The sequence below is a fragment of the Podarcis erhardii genome (assembly GCF_964252035.2).
Source record: "Podarcis erhardii genome assembly, chromosome: 5".
Taxonomy (NCBI): Eukaryota; Metazoa; Chordata; class Lepidosauria; order Squamata; family Lacertidae; genus Podarcis; species Podarcis erhardii.
Genome location: NC_138509.1, coordinates 93973084 through 93993804, shown reverse-complemented (window position 1 = coordinate 93993804; position 20721 = coordinate 93973084). Strand labels below are relative to the sequence as shown.

The 20721-nt window shown below is 47.3% G+C and overlaps 1 protein-coding gene across 1 annotated transcript in view; it reads right to left on the bottom strand.

Annotated features, from left to right (window-relative positions):
- Nucleotides 1-14243, bottom strand: part of CHRD (chordin) — a 50113-nt gene extending 35870 nt beyond the window's left edge. The window contains exons 1-3 of the mRNA XM_081862288.1: nt 13952-14243; nt 10201-10304; nt 4406-4532 (exon numbers count right to left, since the gene is read on the bottom strand). Of these exons, the coding sequence (XP_081718414.1) occupies nt 4406-4532; nt 10201-10304; nt 13952-14102 (382 nt within the window). The 5' untranslated portion in view covers nt 14103-14243. The remainder of the gene's footprint in view (nt 1-4405; nt 4533-10200; nt 10305-13951) is intronic.
- Nucleotides 14244-20721: the final 6478 nt, after the last annotated feature.

Below are 20721 nucleotides of genomic sequence, written 5' to 3'. Positions count from 1 at the left end.
TGATCAGCTACATGGTGTTGTCATGAAGTCAGAGCACAGTATGGTATCATGCCATGTGGCTACAGCAGGAGAATAGTTCTAAAAAGCAAAGAGAAGCACTGCAACTAGTGTCTGATGAGCAAACATTTATTCCCCTTCTTTTTGCATAGCCCCCTCCAATATCACCTGAATACTTTGTTGATTTTAAATTCTGAGCAGCCTTGAGGCCTCTTTTAGTCAAACTGGCGGAATATAGTTATGATGAACAGAGACATTTTTGCAGAAAACCAGGATCTGGCATGAAAATCCCTTGTGTATAAGTAAATGCATGAGACCTACATGGCTTTAGCTGCCCCACAGGTGGCAAAGCTCCATATTGCAGGGGGTTGGACCTGATGATCCCCAGGGATCCCTTCCAAATCTGCAATTCTATGTGCCCATTGCTCATGCATGGCAAACTCTAGCTGAGATTCATGTGGTGCCCTACCCCAATATAGATGCAGTGATACCTTGGTTTACAAACTTAATCCATTCTGGAAGTCTGTTCTTAAACCAAAAACGTTCTTAAACTGAGGCGCACTTTCCCTAATGAGGCATCCCGCCGCCGGTGCCCTTCAACCGTTCGGCTTCCGTTCTTAGACGGAGGTAAAGTTCTCAAACCAGAGACTATTTCCAGTTTTGCGGAGTTTATAAACCGAATCGTTCTTAAACCAGACTGTTCTTAAAACCAAGGTGGACGCTCGGATTGCGAATGTGATCCGTGCAGGATGCACGTTCACAAGCCGCAACGTCCGCAACCCGCAGCAGCTCGTCTGCACATGCGCAAAGCGTGATTTAGTGATTATGCACATGTGCGACCGCCGAAACCCGGAAGTAACCCGTTCCGGTACTTCTGGGTTTCGGTGGTCCACAACCCGAAAAAATGTAACCTGAAGCGTCTGTAACCCAAGGTATGACTGAACCTAAATTTCACCTTGGGGAAGATGCACAGTTGAATTCTGTCTGAGTCCAGAGTTCATCTCTTTGTTCCCTCTGAGAATTTATGCTTCCTTTACATTGCTGCACAGTTTCTAATACTGACTGACAGACCCAGAAAAGACCCTGGACTCAGAGGGGGTCCCAATTTCCCATATTAGACTGGTCCCCTGCTCTCTTCTTCCATTTACACCCTGATCTGCACAACAGCTGATCTAAAAACCCTTTTGATTTCAAGCCAAAGAAAGTCCCATAGAAATCAACGGAGAGCCCTTGGCATGACGCCAGAGGGTTAACCGCCACCCTTAGCAGGTTGTGATAATCAGCCAGCCCAGTTGGAAACGGCTTCTTGGCAAGGGGAGCTTGTCTGTGTGCTACTTGGGAAAGAATCGGCACAAAAGCTGTTATTATGTAATCCTTGTTGGGACAAAGTTAATTGTGTTTGTGCAAATCACTTAGGAACGGAGCAACAACAGGACGACTTCCATCAGAGCGGGAAGCGGACGAGGTGACACAATTCTCTCCAGGCTCTCTGCTGCTTCGGGAGCGGCCAGCTCCCCATGCAAACTGACCGTGAATCCCAAAATCCTGTGCAAGATATTAGTGGGGCTTGGGATATCCTGCCTCTTCTGAGGTGGCAAAACACAGAGAGAGACCTGGCTCTGAATAGCAGCCAATATTTCCAACCCGTTCAGACTAACTTGCACACAAGCACGTTTCCCAAATCCATCTACCTGAACTTTCTGTCAGTTTTTTTTTTGGGGGGGGGAGGGCTACTTTGAACAGAAAAGTTACTCTGGAGGAAGAGGGATAGTCCAGCAGGGTAAGAGTAAAGGTCCATTCACTGGTCTGACCAGAGAGCACCCAAGAAATGCATGGAGAGAGACAATAGCCGTCCTCTGCCAAAGGACTGCCCTTTTGCAGAGATTCATAGTTCTAGGCTTGGGGGAAAACTCCCGGGGCTTAAAATTTGCTGACCTCAAATGCCAGGTGAGAAGCACAACCCAAAATGCAGCAATGAAACTGCTAGCATGTTTGCAAAGCTAAGCAGGGGCCATTATGGTTTCAAATTGGATGGGAGACATTGTGTTGAGATTCCTGCATTGCAGGAGGTTGTAACTTCGCTTCTCGCAGTGAGGGAACCAGCAGAAGACTCTCGGAAGAGGACTTTATTGCCCATCTAGAAGCTCCCTGGGTCTTACTTTGGCTATAACTCTTTTTCTTCATCATCCTGGGTGCAAGTTCCAGACCAGCTAGTGGCAGGCAAACTTGGCCCTCCAGATGTTTTGGGACTACAACTCCCAGCATCCCTGACCACTGGTCCTGTTAGCTAGGGATGATGGGAGTTGTAGTCCCAAAACAGCTGGAGGGGCCAGTTTGCCTATGCCTGGGCTAAATGACCCATGGAGGTCCCTCCCAACTCAACAATTCAATTGTTCTATTATTCTATGAAAAATGTGTTTTCCAGAGAGGCATGGCTCCCATCCCTTCCTTTGACTGACTTCAGGGGTGGGTTGCCCCTCCAGATGTTGCTGGACTCACAAACTCCCAGCAGACCCAGCCAGCAGAGCCAACAGGCAAGGAGGATGGGAGTGTCGCCCAACGACACCAATGAGACCACACATTTCCCAGTCCCACCTGCTGAAGTGCCTGATAAATGGGGTAAGTGAGGGGTGGAACTGGGGGGGGGGGGCGGGCAGGAGGTGGAGGAGAGAATAGGCATAGGTAGGTGCACAGGAGGGGGCTTTGGGGCTCATGGGACTAGACATGGGTAATCATGGAATCATGGAATTTTCCGCTTTGTATATGAGATAGGAGGAGCTTGCCTGCCACTAGCTGGTCTGGAACTCGCACCCAGGATGGAGAAAAAAAAGAGTTATAGCAAAAGCAAGACCCAGCGAGCTTCTAGATTGGCAATGAGGTCCTCTTCCGAGAGTCTTCTGCTGGTTCCCTCACTGCGAGAAGTGAAGTCACAGGGAACCAGGCAGAGGGCCTTCTCAGTAGTGGCACCTGCCCTGTGGAACGCCCTCCCATCAGATGTCAAAGAGAAAAACAACTATCTGACTTTTAGAAGACATCTGAAGGCAGCCCTGTTTAGGAAAGTTTGTAATGTTTGATGTTTTATCGTGTTTTTACTATTCTCCTGGGAGTCACCCAGAGTGGCTAGGGAAACCCAGCCAGATGGATGGGGTATAAAATTATTATTATTATTATTATTATTATTATTATTATTATTATTAGTGGGGATCAGTGCTCCTCATGCCTGTAAGGTTTTTCTTGCACAGTCCCTGTGACACTGCTGTCATCAGAAATTCCAGGTCGCATTTTACCCCCCATTTAATCCAGAGTTACTGTTTCCAAGGAAAATAAGTTTTTAAAAAACCAACAACCTGTTTGCAATATCTCGGTGGCCAATTTGCAACATTGAAGCCCCCACCCGGCTGCACCCTTCATACTCCTGTGAAACGTACAACCCTCTTGTGTTCCCAAGCAGTCTCCCGTCCCAGAACAAACTCTGCTGAGCTGGCCGGGGCAGGTGTGTTGTTCAGGGTGTTATGATCACAGACAAGCTCCCTTCTTCTCAGATGCCCAGAGAGACCCAAACAAACTGGGAAATAGACTATACAGGGGAAGCAGGCCCCGGCTCAATGCACAAAATCAACACACTGAATAAACCAGGGAGCATCCGTTCCTTCGGATATCCTCCCCTTCCACCTCCAGTCTGAGAGATTTGATACACAAGCCTCTCCGTGAAAACAGTAGCTTTTCAAATGGAAGTCGCCCGCAGCAACAGGCTTGAGGGTGCGTCCTCAAACTGCTGCCAGCAAAGGCTGGAAAGGATGCATCTTGCCCAAGCTGTTACAGCGAAGCGTTTCATACACAAACTCTGCGTCACATAATGTTGGTCCTTAAGATTATGAGTGCCCTTCCTCTTCTGCTCTCTACCAAAAACGGAGGAAGCTTCTAGTTCTCATGAATCACTTTTAGGCTGATTTGAACTTGGGGACTGCCTTTATTTACTTATTTCATGTTTCGATCCTGAGCTTTTGCCTACCAAGTCAGGGTGGCAAACATACCCCTGCCCCTCTCCAATTTTATGAGAAAAGTTAGGCTGAGAGATAGTGGCTGGTCATCAAGTGAGCCTTGTGGACAAGCTGGTTCTCCCCAGTCAAGGTCCAGTACTCAATTTACTACCCTCCTCTGACCAACGAAACTGGCTGGCTGGACAAGAAAAATGGCCCCTGAGTGCCAGGGGGCTCTGTGAGGCAAATGGTTTAGAAATTGAGGTGAATTCACACCCAACTTCATGAGGGCCCTCAAATATCCCCCTGCCATGGGAGAAGGCCAGATTGGCTAGTGTCAGGGAGGCCCACAACCCACAAGGACAACTGACTTTACCTTCCGCCCCACGGAAAACATAGGACCCACCGCCGTCACCATCAATCCTTACCCTTCGGACAGGTTTTGCAGCAGTGTCCTGGCAGCAGAATGGCGTCACTGCAAGGAGGGGTGGGGCAGTCATGCTTAATGTTCTTACAGCTGACTTTGCCTGTCGGCCTCCCACGACGATTCCTCTGCTGTGGAGGGAAAGAGAAAATATTGATGATGGAGGACATGCGTCTGAGGCATTTGCTATGCATTGCAAGCTGTGCTTCCACATCTGTGCTGGTCCTCGCAGAATATGCACCTCGTATCTCATGATCGGTTCCAGAGAAGCCTCACTTAACTCTTAAAAAAAAAGTTTATGATGCAGAGATAAGTTCTGAAAGTTGCATGCTCCATCAGCAGAAGGCAACTGCTGTTATGATAGTAAAATGCTACTGTCTATGGGTGCTTTCCAATTTCACACCAGGGAACGGTACAGTGGTACCTCGGGTTACAAACGCTTCAGGTTACATATGCTTCAGGTTAAAGACTCTGCTAACCCAGAAATAGTGCTTCATGTTAAGAACTTTGCTTCAGGATGAGAACAGAAATCGTGCTCCGGCGGTGCAGCAGCAGCAGGAGGCCCCATTAGCTAAAGTGGTGCTTCAGGTTGAGAACAGTTTCAGGTTAAGTACTGCCCTCCGGAACGAATTAAGTACTTAACCCAAGGTACCACTGTAGTTTACACCTATAAAAGCAACACCGTAATGCAATTATTTACTGTTATCCGCTAACATTGCCAAACTAGTGGTTCAGAGGAAGAAGGTTGAAAGAGAGATGAGCCTCAACGAGAGCTGAAAAGAATTTCACAAAACATTAAAATGTGCCAAAATATCCTACAATGATCCTCAGTGTTTGAAAGTAGAATTCAAAACATGGAATCTTAATGTGAAATTTTATTTTGAAATTTGCACGCATTACCTGGCTTGCTGATTTTCCTCGATTATTTTTATCTTGACAGCTGTCAAATATTAAATACCAAATACCGGGAAGATTGAATGTTGTTGTATCTCATCTATCGAATATGCTTACATATTAAATTCATTTTTCATTTTGACAACTAAATACTTCCAAAGACCATTAAATGTCAAGCAGTCAAAAGTTATCCTTGCCAACCATTCAATAGTGTCAAACGCCAACTGTAATGTCAACTATCAAATTCTAGATCGCATTGCACGCCAGCTACTGTAGATGGTGATTTATCCATAACTGGATGCCACATATTGATTTCAAATATTCACTGCGTAATCAGTAAATAATCCAAGAATACCATGCGACTTCTTTATATCAACATTTGTCAAGGAGAAATGTGAGAGGAATTACTAGGAGTAAAATCATTTCACCTCCACTCCTGACTCTCCCAACCCAGGAGGAAGCAGTTCTGACAAGGGCATCTGCAGAATTTTTTCCAAGCAGAGCGGGGGAGTAGGCTACCGTATTTTTTGCTCTATAAGACTCACTTTTCCCCTTCTAAAAAGTAAGGGGAAATGTGTGTGCGTCTTAAGGAGCGAATGCAGGCTGCGCAGCTATCCCAGAAGCCAGAACAGCAAGAGGGATTGCCGCTTTCACTGCACAGTCATCCCTCTTGCTGTTCTGACTTCTGGGATTCAGAATATTTTTTTTTCCTGTTTTCCTCCTCCAAAAACTAGGTGCGTCTTGTGGTCTGGTGCGCCTTATAGAGCGAAAAATACGGTAATTTATCTCATGCACCAAAATGAGAAGATTAGGGCCTGTACTTTCTGACTCACATCTCAGGCTCTGCTAGAAACTTTCTTTTCTTTTCTTTTAAAGCAAGCTGGTAATCCGAGTGTTATGGTTCATCCAGGGGCAAGGAAGTATGAGCTCGTGGATGTATGATGGAAGTGACACATCTCCTTCCAGTGTATGTGTGTGTGTGTGTGTGTTCATTTGTGTGGTTGTTTCCTCTAGGACTCTAACCCTCCAGGCTAGTGTTTCATTGCAGGTATATCCTGCAACATGTTCTGGACACAATAACAGCACATCAGTGGTGCCTTTGTTCTGCCTTAGGTTGCTCTCTCCATGCTTCCCCAGGGCAACTGCATTATTGCTGTCTGGAGGGGTTGTTGCGCAACAAAAGCAAGACAAAAACAAACCAGGACATTCATGGCATTAAAAAACTATGGAATTATGAAAGAGGGATTGCATGTGACCAGCTTGAGAGCACAATCAGTGCAAATAGTTATAAATGTGCCATTAAAAAAATGGTGTCTGGAGGGGCCATTAGAGGCTCATGAACTTCCCCCATCATGAATCAATATAAGAAATTCAGTGCAAATTCTGCATTCCCAGAATCATAGGACTGTAGAGTTGGAAGGGACACAAAGGGTTGTCCAGCCCAGCCCCCTTCGATGCAGGAATCATAGTTAAAGCATCGCTGACAGGTGGCCATCCAACCTCTGTTTTAATACCTCCAATGAGGGCAAGCCCACCACCTTCCAAGGGAGTCCATTCTACTGTTGAACAGCTCTTACCACCAGAAAGTTCTTCCTAACGTTTTGTGGGAATCCCCTTCCTTGTCATTTGAATCCGCTGGTTTGGGTCCTACCCTCTGAAGCAGCAGAAAACAAGCTTGTTCCCTCTTCCATGTGACAGCCCTTCAGATATTTGAAGATGGTTATCATATCAACGCTCGGTTTTCTCTTCTCTGGGCTACCAAAGCCAAACAGTACAGTGGTACCTTGGGTTAAGTACTTAATTCATTCTAGAGGTCCGTTCTTAACTTGAAACTGTTCTTAACCTGAAGCACCACTTTCGCTAATGGGGCCTCCCGCTCCTGCCGCGCCGCCGGAGCACAATTTCTGTTCTCATCCTGAAGCAAAGTTCTTAACCCGAGGTACTATTTCTGGCTTAGCGGAGTCTGTAACCTGAAGCGTATGTAACCCAAGGTACCACTGTACTATCTAGGGCAAAGCCAATCCGTCTGCTTGCCTCTCTAACTGCACCAGAGGTGAATCGTGTGCCCCAGCACTGCCCTCTCCCTGCAGCCGGGACTAACAGCGACGGCAGATTTACTTCAGGAAATTGTCTTGGAGCGTATCGTGCAGCAAAGGACGTGCCAGAGCATTTTGAGCTATTGCGGAAAGGAAATAATGTGACCGTGTCCAAAAGTACAGGCACTTCCGCAATAAATGGCACCTGCAAGTGCGGTGTTTATGAGAACTGCTTTCCCAGCCTCCCTGTTATTTATGAATTTGTTTCACCCCCACTTTAAGCAAAAGAAAAAAACAGCACATGAGGCAACTTATGCAAAATATCATCAAAGAGCAACACGATAATTTAATACAATCTGAAAAGAAAACAATCAACAAATAGATAAACAAGCTGAAGTGTGTGTGTGTGTGTGTGTGTGTGTGTGTGTGTGTGTGTGTGTGTGACTATCTACATTTTGCAGGACACTATAATTTCCTGTTTTGCAGCTGATGGGGGATTAGGTGAGGGCCTTGTCCAAAAGAGACATGCAAATGACAGAACAGAATTGCAAGCCAGAGCCCCACTCTGAAATCCCAGCTCTCTGATCACTGTAGTTAGCATTAATTAGTGTTATTAATAACCTGTCCTTCGCCAGAACGTGTAACTATAATGTCACGTCACAGCAGTGTAAAACACAACATTAAAAACTGTTTAGAATCAATAGAAGAGGCCTGAGGCAAGGCTCCTACACATACCTTGAAGCGATTAAGAGATTTGTGTGCGTGTGTGACAGAAAGAAAAAGAAAGCAGTTTTCTACGTTACATTAAAAATGAGTGACCAAATGCACTTTTGAGCCTCTCTTGGGGAGTAATGAAGGTGGGAGGTCTGGGATGAGCTCTTCCCGGCCCTTCCACCCCCCCTGCCCCAAACAGGGTAAACGCAGCTGTGTGTATGCAGAGAGGGGAGATGGTTTGTTTCAAATGTATTTACGTTTAATTTCTTTCTTTTTTTGAAAAAAAAAAAAAAAACCCACAGGAGATAATCTGGTCATGGCTCTCTTGTGGTCTCACCTAGTTTGGAACTCACTCAGTATTTGTGTGCCTGAGTAGATGTTGTCATACAGAAGAGAACAGTTCCTAAAGCAGACCTTAGATATTTATTTTGAAGGTGTTTTAAAGTGTGAACCGGAAGCACAGATTGTCACCCTATGAAAGGGGGGGGGGGAGAGGCTTACTCGGCCAAAAGCATGGAAAAGCTGCTTGCTCTCAAAGGAGACCACCTTCTGCTTTTCTGTGTTGATTGGAAAGAGGCAAGATCAACGCAGGGTATCATGCAATGGCTTTAAGCTGGCTGCTTCCCCGCGGGACATGACTCTGCTTCGACGGTAGGTAGCGGTGGCGGCTGGTTCTTGCTGGGAGGAAGGCAAGGAGGCTAACAGCAGGTGGCGCCAGAGCCAATGAGAGGCAGAACCAACTAATACAGTGGTACCTCGGGTGACAAACACCTCGGGTTACAAACACCAGGTTACAGACTCTGCTAACCCAGAAGTAGTACCTTGGGTTAAGAACTTTACCTCAGGATGAGAACAGAAATTGCATGGAGGCCCCATTAGCTAAAGTGGTACCTCAGGTTAAGAACAGACCTCCGGAAAAAATTAAGTTCCTAACCAAAGGTACCACTGCACCAAGTTTCCTCCCTGCTAAAAGGGCAACAAATATACAGTGGTACCTCAGGTTACATATGCTTCAGGTTACATATGCTTCAGGTTACAGACTCCGCTAACCCAGAAATAGTGCTTCAGGTTAAGAACTTTGCTTCAGGGTGAGAACAGAAATCGTGCTCCGGCGGCGAGGCAGAGGCAGGAGGCCCCATTAGCTAAAATGGTGCTTCAGGTTAAGAACAGTTTCAGGTTAAGTACGGACCTCTGGAACAAATTAAGTACTTAACCCGAGGTACCACTGTAATGTTTTTTGATATCTGACAAAAGCAAAGAAAGAAATACAATAACTTGGAACTGTGTGTGAAAACACTGTAGAAATAATAATACAATGAATCTAATCGGAAGCCAGATATGTTTGTTTTGTTTTTCCTTTTTCCTTTTTCCTTTTTCCCCTTCCCCTCCTTCCCACCCCCTCTTCTTCTTCCTCTTCTCTTTTCCTTTTTGTGCCTCCTTTCTTGGCCTTTCTCTTTTTGATATGTTAAGAAAGAGACAAAGAGATAAAAGTGTAATATGAAAACTTCAATAAGTTAAAAGTGGTGTTGTGTAATTTTTCTGTTACTATTTATATATTGTTAAAATTGGTTAATTGTAATGAATTGATGTAGCAACTACTGTGGTTTTTTCCTTTGTTATTGTTGAATTATAAATAAAGTATTTTATTCTTTAAAATAAATAAAAAAAGGGCAACAGTGAGACTTAAGGAGGAGGAATCAGACAGGCAGCACTAAGCCTTGGATGGGTTGCAAGCAGTGGTGTGGTCCAGGGTGTGGGGGCAGCCCTGTATTGTGATGTTTTTAATGTTTGATGTTTCAATATTTTTTATATGTACTGTAAGCCGCCCCGAGTGGCTGGGGAAACCCAGCCAGATGGCCGGGGTATAAATAATAAAATTATTATTATCATCATCATAGGTGGAGGAAAGGGGGAGAGGTGAGTTTCTGCTGAAAGCAGCCTACAGCACCAAGGGGAAAGTCCCAATTGTAGCTCCGCCCATCTCTGGCCCCTGGCCCCGCCCACTGGTACTCTGTGGCCCTCCGAAAGGTTGCTCAGAAGGGAATGTGGCCCCCGTGGTGGAGAAGGTTCCCCAGTCCTGCTCGGGGGTTCTGCAGCAACCCCCTCCCACATCTGGAAAAAGAGAGAGAGAAAAGAATTGGAAATAACCACTTACTGGCTCGCAGGAACAGACCACGCAGTGCATGATGCCAAAAGGCTCGCCCAAGTCTGGATGCCAAGTGTCCTCCAAGGCATAGGATCTGCCACCGAAAGAGCAGCCTAAAAGAAATGGGGGGGGGGGAGAGAGGAAGAGTCTTGAGTGTTCCTGAAAGCTTCATATGAAGTTGCCTCTATAAAAATAACCCTATTTATTGATTTTGCACTAAAAAAAACAGATTTCGGTATAGACCATAAATTACTTTATCCATTGACTTACCATACCCCATTTCCATGGTTTCCATATTTACCCTTAAAGGATGCATATTTCACGTATAATATTCAATACATCCATTCTAACCTATTTATCTTAATAAATAACGCTGGTGCTCCTATTTCAAATTCTGTTGTCTCTCATCTTTGCTGTTAATCTTGCCAGTTCCACACAACTCCATCATTTTCAAAAGCCTTATCCCAGAGTCAGGCCACTGGGCCACTCAGCTGAGCACTGACTGGCAGCAGCTATCTGAATCCAGCCCCAAATCTGCTGCTTTTGATCCTTTTAACTGGAGATGCTTTCAGTTGGCCCTTGCAAGCCTCCTGCCTGCACCTTCCAGCTCCATGTGAACCCCTTTAAGCTGTGATAGGAATTTTGAGGTCTTAGATATATGTTAAATGTTCATAAGTGCACCAACCAAGCACGTACATAGATCAGCACAGGAAGACCGACCTGAAAACCATCACCCAGCATCATAAATGGCTCAGGTCCGCAATACCTCAAGGACTACCTCTCTCCATATGAACCAACCTGGACCCTGACATCAACTTCTGAGGCCCTTCTTCACCTCAGGTCTGCAGGAAATGTACATTGTCTTTCAGCTGCCTGCACCCCCTCCTCCAAATAAATCAGTTCCCTAAAAGCACAGGCTGTCTGCTGACTCACCCAGGTCCACCCAGCAACCGCCAGCACCTGCCCCGCCCTCCAGAGTCCTGCCCTCAAGGCTTCCTTTCTTAGAATCACAGAACTGTCAAATTGGAAGAGACCCCGTGGATCATCTAGTCCAAACCCCACAATGCAGGAATACGCAGCTGTCCCGTACGGGGATCGAACTTGCAACCTTGGCGAGCACCATGCTCTAACCAACTGAGCTGTCCAGTTCAATTAGGACTCAACAGAGTTTATAACCTTCAAACTTCTTCTCAGAGCCAAAAAAGCAGTGGTGAAGGAAAGAACAACAGCGGGCATCCAATTCGTCAGCTGGAAAAATAAAAATGCAGCTCCCTTCTACGATTGGCTTGGAGATTTATACAAACCCGCAACATATGAACAACTTGTGTATAAACGCAGATTTGCCACGGTCAAATTCAATGATATTTGGAATCCATTCTTGCAAATACTGTAATAGGTTAAGATCTGGTGAAGTACAATAACAACCTTGTAAAATATAGTTTTGAGAGTTTCCCCCCACCCTTTATTTTCTCTTCTACACAGGTTCTGTTCCTCCTATTACTTTCTCTCTCTTTTATCTATGTCTCAAAATGTTTAGTGCACATATAATTATGTACTTTTTGAACTTACAATAAAGATGTTTAAAATTAAACAAACAAACAAAAAAAAGACAGGAGTACATTTACACATCACTGATCAGGAACCAGAGCTTCCAGTTGCAAAGGGTGTGTTTAATAATGAGCGGACTTAACAATGGATTCCTATGCATGTTTAACTCAGAAGTAAGTCCACCCATTCTCAATGGGGTTCACCACTTCCAGGGACAGGATTTCAGCCCTAGGCCCAAGCATCACCCCTTTCCCAAAAATTCTCTATTTCACATCTCAAGCACGCAGTTCCCAATCCACCCTCATCCACCCTTCTGCCCCTTAATTCCTTCCTCCATGTGCCCCAAACCCACCACCTGCAGCCTATGTAGACCTGCCACACGGGCACAGACAGTGCTTTTTCGGGGGGGTGCAGGGGTACACATACCCCTAAATATTTTGTGAATCTAAGTTTGGCCTCATTGAGGGGCAGTATTTCAATATGAGTAGGAAAATGAGAATACCCCTAAACATTTTTTTAGGAAAAAAAGCACTGGGCATAGACAAGGGGGGCAGGGGGGGCAGCTCCCCCTCCATCAAGTAGAACAATAGAAATACTTAACTAACTGACCAATCACGTCAGTTCTGCCCCCCTCCCAAAAGTCCTGCCCCCCCCAACAAAAATTCTGGCAACACCTAATAATTTATATACCTGCTATGTAAATGTTGACTGGGTGCTCTCTAATAGGACCATTAAAAACAGTGTGGTGTAGTGGTTAAAGGCTGTACTCACACCTGGGGGGCTAGGGTTCAAATCCCCGCTTGGCCACGGCGCTCACTGGGTGACTTTGGACCAATTACTGCCTCTTAGCCTCTCCTACCTCACATTGTTGTAGGGATGAACAATTATAATACTAGGAAACAAAAAGGCAGGTCCCTGCCTCAAGGAACATACAAAACTAAATAAACAAGATAAACAAATAAATTTCCAAGGCAGGAGAGGAATGGAACGAGAAGAGGTACATGAATAAATAAGGGGATTAATCTGGATTTTGATATATTTTGTGTCAATGTGGTTTTTTTCAGTTGGTACTTTTAATGAATGATTTTAATGGACAGGATTAGTTGATTAAGTGATATATATATAAATCTTGCTCAATAAAATAAATATGCATTTCAGTTAGAATCCTAGAACTGTAGAGTTGGAAGGGACCCTGAGGGTCATCTAGTCCAACCCCCTGCAATGGAGGAATCTTTTTGCCAAACGTGACGCTCAAACCGGATCCTGAGATTGAGAGTTTGAAGCTCTACCGACTGTTACAACCGCTTAGGCTGCCTTGCAATAGTTGAACTGGTGATCCCTCCCCAATTTCCTTCCTCCACGTTCCTTTCCCCCCGGATTAAAAATAAAATAAAATCTTTGGAGATTTAAATTTGATGGGAAGTCCAGCTTCTCTGCTCGAGGAGCCCATTTTCCCAACCACTGATCCATCAGGGCTGCTGCATAATCTTAGGGACACCTAATGTGCATCGCCAGCTCTTCACCTGTTCCAGGACTGAGCCTCAAAGGTGAAAGTCTGTGACTTGTGCGTAGCTATGCCTGTGGAGCTGTGCCTCGACCCGCTTGGCATTCCTGCAACCTCACAGCACCCAGGACTGCACGTCTAGAACACTGAACGAGTGTGGGTGTCTTGTGTGGAATAGCTCTGGGCAAAGCCTTGGGAGTGGGGTCGCCTGGCAAGAAACTTTTCTTCGTACCCAAATTCGTGCCATCGGCTGCGTTTGGTGCCTCCCGTTGCACGCTGACCGCTTCCACACACACATGCACGCACACACCCGAGTCACACTCCCACACAGCAGGCATCCCTGCACCCACAACCATTCCCCGTCTGTCCCACTTGGAAGCGCGCTCCTCGCCCGTCGGCAACCCGCCCGCGTTCGTCCAAGCAGCCCGGAGGCTTCCCAAACTCCCACGTCCCCGTCCACCTCCCGCCTCGACGTCCACCTGCCGCCCGGCCAAGAGGTGCGGGCACGGGGTCTTCGAAATCCGTCCGTGGGAAGCAGCTGGGAGGCTCGCCTGCCGCTGCCCGGGCAGCTGTGCCAACCAAGCTAGGGAGACAGGGCTGGGTCAGGATGCGCCCTTCCGAGGGGTGGGGGGTGGCGTGCCCATCTCCTGCAAAGAAGCCTCCGCCACCCGCGCGTCCCAGGGAGGAAGAGGAGGAGGAGGGTCCTACCTGCCGCCCCCTTGGAGGGTAGAGGGTCCGCCGATTCGGGCTGGATGGGCAAGAGGGGCTTGGGCGGGCGCGGGGCTGAGCCGTGGCCCGGCCACACGAGGGCGAGCGGCGGCAGGAGCAGCAGCAGCAGCGCCGCGCCCAGGAGGGTCATCGCGGCGAGGCGAGCGCGGGATCCCGGAGCGAGTTACCGTCCCGTCTGGCCCCGGCGGCCTTTATAGGCGCCGGCTTGGGCCAAGCGGCGCGGAGGGGGCATCTCCTCGAGCAAACAAAGGCGGCGGCACATCGCGGCCCCGGCAGGGGGTCCGCTCAGCACCGCCGCGGGGGGTGGGGGGTGGGGAGAGGGGGGAAGGATCGGGGAGGCGGCGGCGACGGATTGGGCCCCCTCCCACCGCCTCCGCCTCTCGCCCTCCGCGCAGCCCTGGACGGGACGTCCTCTCGGCGCGGGAGGGAGGGAGGCTGCCTGGCCCGCCGCTGGCCCGGTCCCTCCCGGGCTCCGCTGCTGCGGGAGGACGAGGGCGCCGCCGCGGGACGGGCAGGGCTAGGCAGGGCGCCCGACGGCGCGGGAGGAGAAGCGCGGCGAGGAAAGGAAACGGGCGGGACGCGGGGAGGAAAAGCTCCGCCCGCGGTGCTGGGCGGAGGCGGAGGAGCCACCGCGCGGCGCCCACGGCGCTGGGTCCCCCGCGCCCTCACCTGGGCTTGCCCGCCTTCCCTGCACCCATCCACGGTGAACGGATCTCCCTGTCAAAGTTGCTGGGGAGGGGGCTGTCCAACTACAACCTCCCTCGCAAATCCTGAAAATCTTTTCCCGTGGGTCCACGAGTCACCCACCCCGACGAAGTCCTTGCCACGGGGGCCGGCATGCGCCCCCAGCGCGTCCCAGTATTCTTATAAATATAGTATACTATATAGTATGTTGAACTCTGAATATCACCACACTCCATAGCAAGCTCCCCTTCATTGCCACAATCTGGCCAGAAAGGCTTTGCAACATGAAGGACAGCCCTGCAGGATCAGGCCCATCTCATCCAGTATCCGTGATCAGCTCTCCTCCTGCCCTTTCCACCGTTGATGCCCCAAACAGTGGCCTCATGCCACCCACCTGCCTTCTGCTGCGTGGGCATGAGGTTATGCTACAATTCCCACAATGCTCACACTCAGACGTGAAATTGTTGAATGGTTACTTTAAATGTAAAGGTTCATCATTGTTCCACCCGATGTGTATGTCTTTAAGGGGCCAGAGCAAGGGCCAGAGCAAAATAAGGAGACCCAGCTTTACAGCTGTGAAACATAGCAGGTGCTGCTGAGTTGTACTGATTAAGGTGTGTCAGCAATTGGGTGTAGTATATAAGGAGCAGCACCTAGCTCTCCCATTACCCTGGGGGATGGGTTGGTGGTTGGGTCTGGTTTGTTGTTGATGTATTTACAGTGGCGTAGCGTGGGGGGTGCAGGGGGGGCCGGCCGCACCAGGCGCAACATCTTGGGGTTAGGGTTAGGGGGCGCAAATCCACGGGTTAGGGGGCGCAAATTACTTGCCTTGCCCCGGGTGCTGACAACCCACGCTACACCACTGTGTATTTAGTGTATAAGGAATTTTTGCTTTTGTTATTAAAACCTGTTTAAGTTATTTCTGAGTCCCTTTTTAATGCATGGTCTCCCCAGCAAGCTCTCTGCAGCGCTACTAAACTGCAAATAGCCAACAGAAATGTCCCTCATATCTTGCACCCTAAGACTCACACTTCCTTTCTCTCCCAGCAAATCATCCCTCAGCAGCCCTTCCCAAAGGGGTCTCCTGCTTCAGCTCCCTGAAACCTAGGCTGGGGCCCTTGAGATGTCAATCTTGAGGTGACACTGCAGCTGGCTGCATAGAATCTACTCCTGCATCTCATTGGAAGAAACTGGATAGATTCTCCAGCAGGGGGCGAGTGGAGCTCTCCATGCCGGATCACCTGTGAGGAGAAGGTTTCCGATGGGGAAAGAGGCCAGAATCAAATGATGGAAGTCGAGCAATGGTTTGCCATAAGAGTGTCTCTGAACCGAAAATGACATGTTAAAGCTAGTATGATTTGAAGTTTTGGGATTTTGGGATGCAGGAGAGAAAAGGACTCTGGCTCTGGTAGAAGTCTGCGTTTTGCATGCAAAAGATCCCAGGTTGAATTCCTGACATCTGGGAACAACTTCTGCTTCAGCCCTTGAAGAATCGTGGCTAGTCAAGTCAAAGGCTGGGCAGACAAATTGCCCAAAACCTCAGAGAGCTACCCCAGGTGACTTTTGCAACACTGAGCTAGATGCTAGATGCTAGATGCACGAACATTAAGAACACACACATTTGCATTGAATTTGCATATGCTCAGTCACTGATATCAAAGCCATCACTGATTGGGTGGTGCTGTGCTTGGCTCCTCCTACTACAGCTTCCACCAGCAGGCCAGAAGCATGGGAAATGGATCAGCATTTTGGCGCAAATCCTTCCTTACACACATGTGTTTGTATACAGCTTAATTAATTAATTAATTACATTTGTAATTATCCGAAGATCCCAGGGCGGTTCACGACAGAAAAATATCCACCTTTTTTCTGCAAAGCAATTTCCCCTGATGTAATGCATTTGTGTATGTTACGTTCACGAATATGTGCATTTTTTTCTTTACCAGGGAATATGCACTTTTGTACATGTTGCTTGTACATGGAGCACTGCCTTGCAAAATTTGGAAAAGTGCAAATTGCGTAGCGTAGCTGTGCTTCAGTTTCTGCGTTGCTTCAGAATGTGGGAGGTAGGTAGGTTTGCCTTTCTGTGTGAGCTATTTCGCCTTCCTCTCCCATCCCAGCGCAAAAACCCCACTGTATCATACGCAGGTTGTACTGAGGCTTTGAAAAATCATTTTAAGGGTGAGGAGAGAGAGAGAGACCCACAAGGAGTGTCCCACCGTCCTCTCTGTAGGGAAAAAGCAGGCAGCCTACTGAAGCCTCAAAACCAGCAATGCTTTGAAAGCTGCAGCCTTGGTGAGTCACGGGGGGGGGGGAGAGCCACCCTCCTCTGCTACATACCCCTGTGGCAAGGAATCAAGCCTTTCTTTCCAACACTTCTCCCTCCCCTAGAACTAGGTTGACTGGACTGAGGCCTGCTTCCTTGAGAGATAATTTCAGTAAAACGGAGAGAGAGAGAGATCTAATAATTCACATTAGACATGGGAATTTTGGATTCTGTGGCAATATTTGCACATCTGAAGCCCAGTCGCAAGGTAACCGAGGGGAGGTGCGGGAGTGGAAGTGGGGAAGAGAGGGACAAGGCTGAGCCGAGGATGATGGTGCAGGAGGGAACCAGCTGTGTTTTGTCTGAAACACATGGACTTAATATTATTTTCCTCATATTCAGCATGATTGAGCTATGCCCCGGGATCGCCTGTAGGAACTTCCTGTGAAGTAACATGGTGGGCTGAGGAGGGAGGGAGGCAGGCATTTGCCAGGTGTTCAGGAGCAAAGGACTTTGGGGAGAGGACGACGGGCTATTTGTTTTATTTCTTTGGTTTTTCCCCCTTCCTTCTTAATTATAGAAAACACACCCTCACCCGATCCTCGAAAGTAATAAAAAATACCTACTGGTTTTTAAAAACACCCAATAAAAAGATCCAGCTTGTTTTCTGCCAACAAATGCAAATATCATCACTTTTGGGATGTATGGGGTGTTAGGGGAGGGCTAGTACCTCTAGTGGGGGCGCGCTTTGCGTTCCTTCTGGGGTCGTTTGTCCATCTTTGGTCCCCACCCTGCACTCAGCTCTCACCTGGGGCTCCTAGAAGCTGTCAGCATGCAGCAGTGACTACACCCCTGGAACGGCTTAAATTATGTGGGGTGGGGCTTGGCCGTGCCCCCCTAATATTTTATTCAAGGGGAGGTATAATAGTACTGAGTGGTGTAAGGCTTTATAGGTAAAAAACCAGCATCATGGCCCATCTCAGGCCAACTTCCAGGACAATATTATTACTATTTACTGCATGTCCCAATTTGCTCAGCAGAACTTGCTCCCTTGCAATTGCACAGAGATTTGCAGCTTTAAAGGGTCGTTTTTCCATGCTGAACTGACGTTTGGTTAGGTCCTGAGAATTCTCTGTTACGTTAGAGAGCCTTTCCTACCAAAAGAAAACAGCTGTTTTAGCAACCTGTTTTAGCCCTCTGATGCAACGCGGTAGGAATTTTAAGCAAGCCTGCTGGCTTCGCTGACTTCACTCTGTTTCCCTTTGTGAAGAATATATATATATATCATCGTCGAAAGTGAGATTGCTCGGCGTTTATTTGTTGAGTCAGATGTTTTGATTCTGTCTACTTAATTTAACATGGCAACCTCCTCTGGGCAGGGACAGAATGAATGGTTCATGTTTTATGGCACTTCGAGAGCAACTAACCGTCACTTGCAATGCTGTTAAAATTCTTGCAGAAACACATCTGCATGGAAATCATCTACAGATAGATCTCCATGCAAGGCTAACAAGTACAGATAGATGGTCAGTCCATGCGCTCAAGCTGGGAAGCAACAATGGGCCACTGGCTGGGGAAGCGGAGCCAGGCTTGAGGGAGATTTGCGGCAGGATGAGAAGGCGCTGGAGGGCCGGAGCGGGGACCCCGAGGAGGAGGAGGAGGAGGAAGAAGAGCTTGTGGATCCTTTAAGTACTCTAAGGGAGCATTGTGAACAGATTGAGAAATGTGTGAAAGCTCGGGAACGTTTAGAGGAGTGTAATGCTCGAGTGTCATCCAAGTCCCATACAGAGGAGAAGTGTACAGAGGAACTCTTTGACTTCTTGCATGCTAGAGACCATTGTGTGGCTCATAAACTCTTCAGCAAATTGAAATAAATGTTAATATAAGCCTGTGTCGTCCTCATGCATAGCTGATGAAAACCTGAGTGTTCAGTTTGAGTAAACATGCAGCTCTGCACGTGTGATATGAAAGTGAATGCAACTAGCTCTGTGGTAATTCTGGGAGAATTTAAGAGTTGCCATCAGGATACATCTGTTATGTAGAAGATTTGTGGCTGCTTAACAAAGTGTTTCTGTAGACTTCTGATATTAAAGATATAAAAAAAAAACAAAAAAAAAACAAAAACAATGGGCCACTGATTCCTAGTGTTGGATCATCACATGCACAAGGCACGAAATATATGCACTAACTATTGCAAAGTGAATTCTGATTTTACATTTTCATCCGACTTTCATTTCCGTTGCATTGAGTTACTCGTACACCACTTAGAGGCAGTTGTAATTAATAATAATTATTATTTATTATTTATACCCCGCCCATCTGGCTGGGCCTCCCCAGCCACTCTGGGCGGCTTCCATAGAAAGCAAAAATACAGTAAAATATCACACGTTAAAAACTTCCCTGAACAGGGCTGCCTTAAGACGTCTTCTGAATGTCAGGTAGTTGTTTATCGCTTTGACATCTGCTGGAAGGGCATTCCACAAGGCGGGTGCCACTACCGAGAAGGCCCTCTGCCTGGTTCCCTGTAGCTTTACTTCTCGCAATGAGGGAACCGCCAGAAGGCCCTCGGGGCTGGACCTCAGCGTCCGGGCAGAACGATGGGGGTGGAGACGCTCCTTCAGGTATACTGAACCGAGGCAGTGATACCTCTGGATGCGAACGGGATCCGTTCCGGAGCCCCGTTCGCAACCTGAATGGAATGTAAGATGCGACGGAGCGTCTGCACATGCACGGGTTGCATTTTGCCGCTTCCGCACATGCGTGTGACGTCATTTTGAGTGTCTGTGCATGCGCGAGCAGCGAAACCCGGAAGTAACATGCTCTGTTACTTCCGTGTTGCCACAGAGCGCAACCCGAAAGCGCTCAACCTGAAGCACATTCAACTGGAGGTATGACTGTAGTAGAAAACTTTTGAAATAAATTTACTGATTATTTATCTTATTTCAAAAACTTTATATACTGCCTGATTGTAAAATAACAAACAAACCTGGGAGCGGCCGCTGAGACCACATAACACCGGTCCTGAAAGACCTACATTGGCTCCCAGTATGTTTCTGAGTGCAATTCAAAGTGTTGGTGCTGACCTTTAAATCCCTAAACAGCCTCGGTCCTGTATACCTGAAGGAGCATCTCCATCCTCATCATTCAGCCCAGACACTGAGCTCCAGCGCTGAGGACCTCCTGGCAGTTTCCTCACTGAGAGAAGTGAGGTTACAGGGAACCAGGCACAGGGCCTTCTCGGTAGTGGTGCCCACCCTGTGGAACACCCTCCCATCGGATGTCAAGGAAATAAACAACTATCTGACTTTTAGAAGACATCTGAAGGCAGCCCTGTTTAGGGAAGGTTTTAATGTCTGACGTTTTATAGTGTTTTTAATTTTCTGTTGGGAGCCGCCCAGAGTGGCTGAGGAAACCCAGCCAGATGGACAGGGCATAAGTAATAAATTATTGTTATTGTTATTATTCAAAAAGAATACAGCAGTGACATTATTGGTAAAAACAGTTAAAAGCAACTGTTTAAAACTCTTGAAAATATTGCTTGCATGCATATCCCAGGTTTCCTGAAGTAAATAGTAGACAGATACATAAGACAATGCATATATTTGTATACAAATGTGTATGTATTGCTATAAAATTATGCTGCATAAATATAGTACAGCATGGGATTATATGCATATAGCGGTGTTCGTGTGTATAAAATTTTGTGTATGATTTTGCATATAATTAATTGCACATGAGATGATTGCAAATCACCACTGGAGACAGGTAGGATGAAAAGAATGAATCAAGTCTTAAGCAC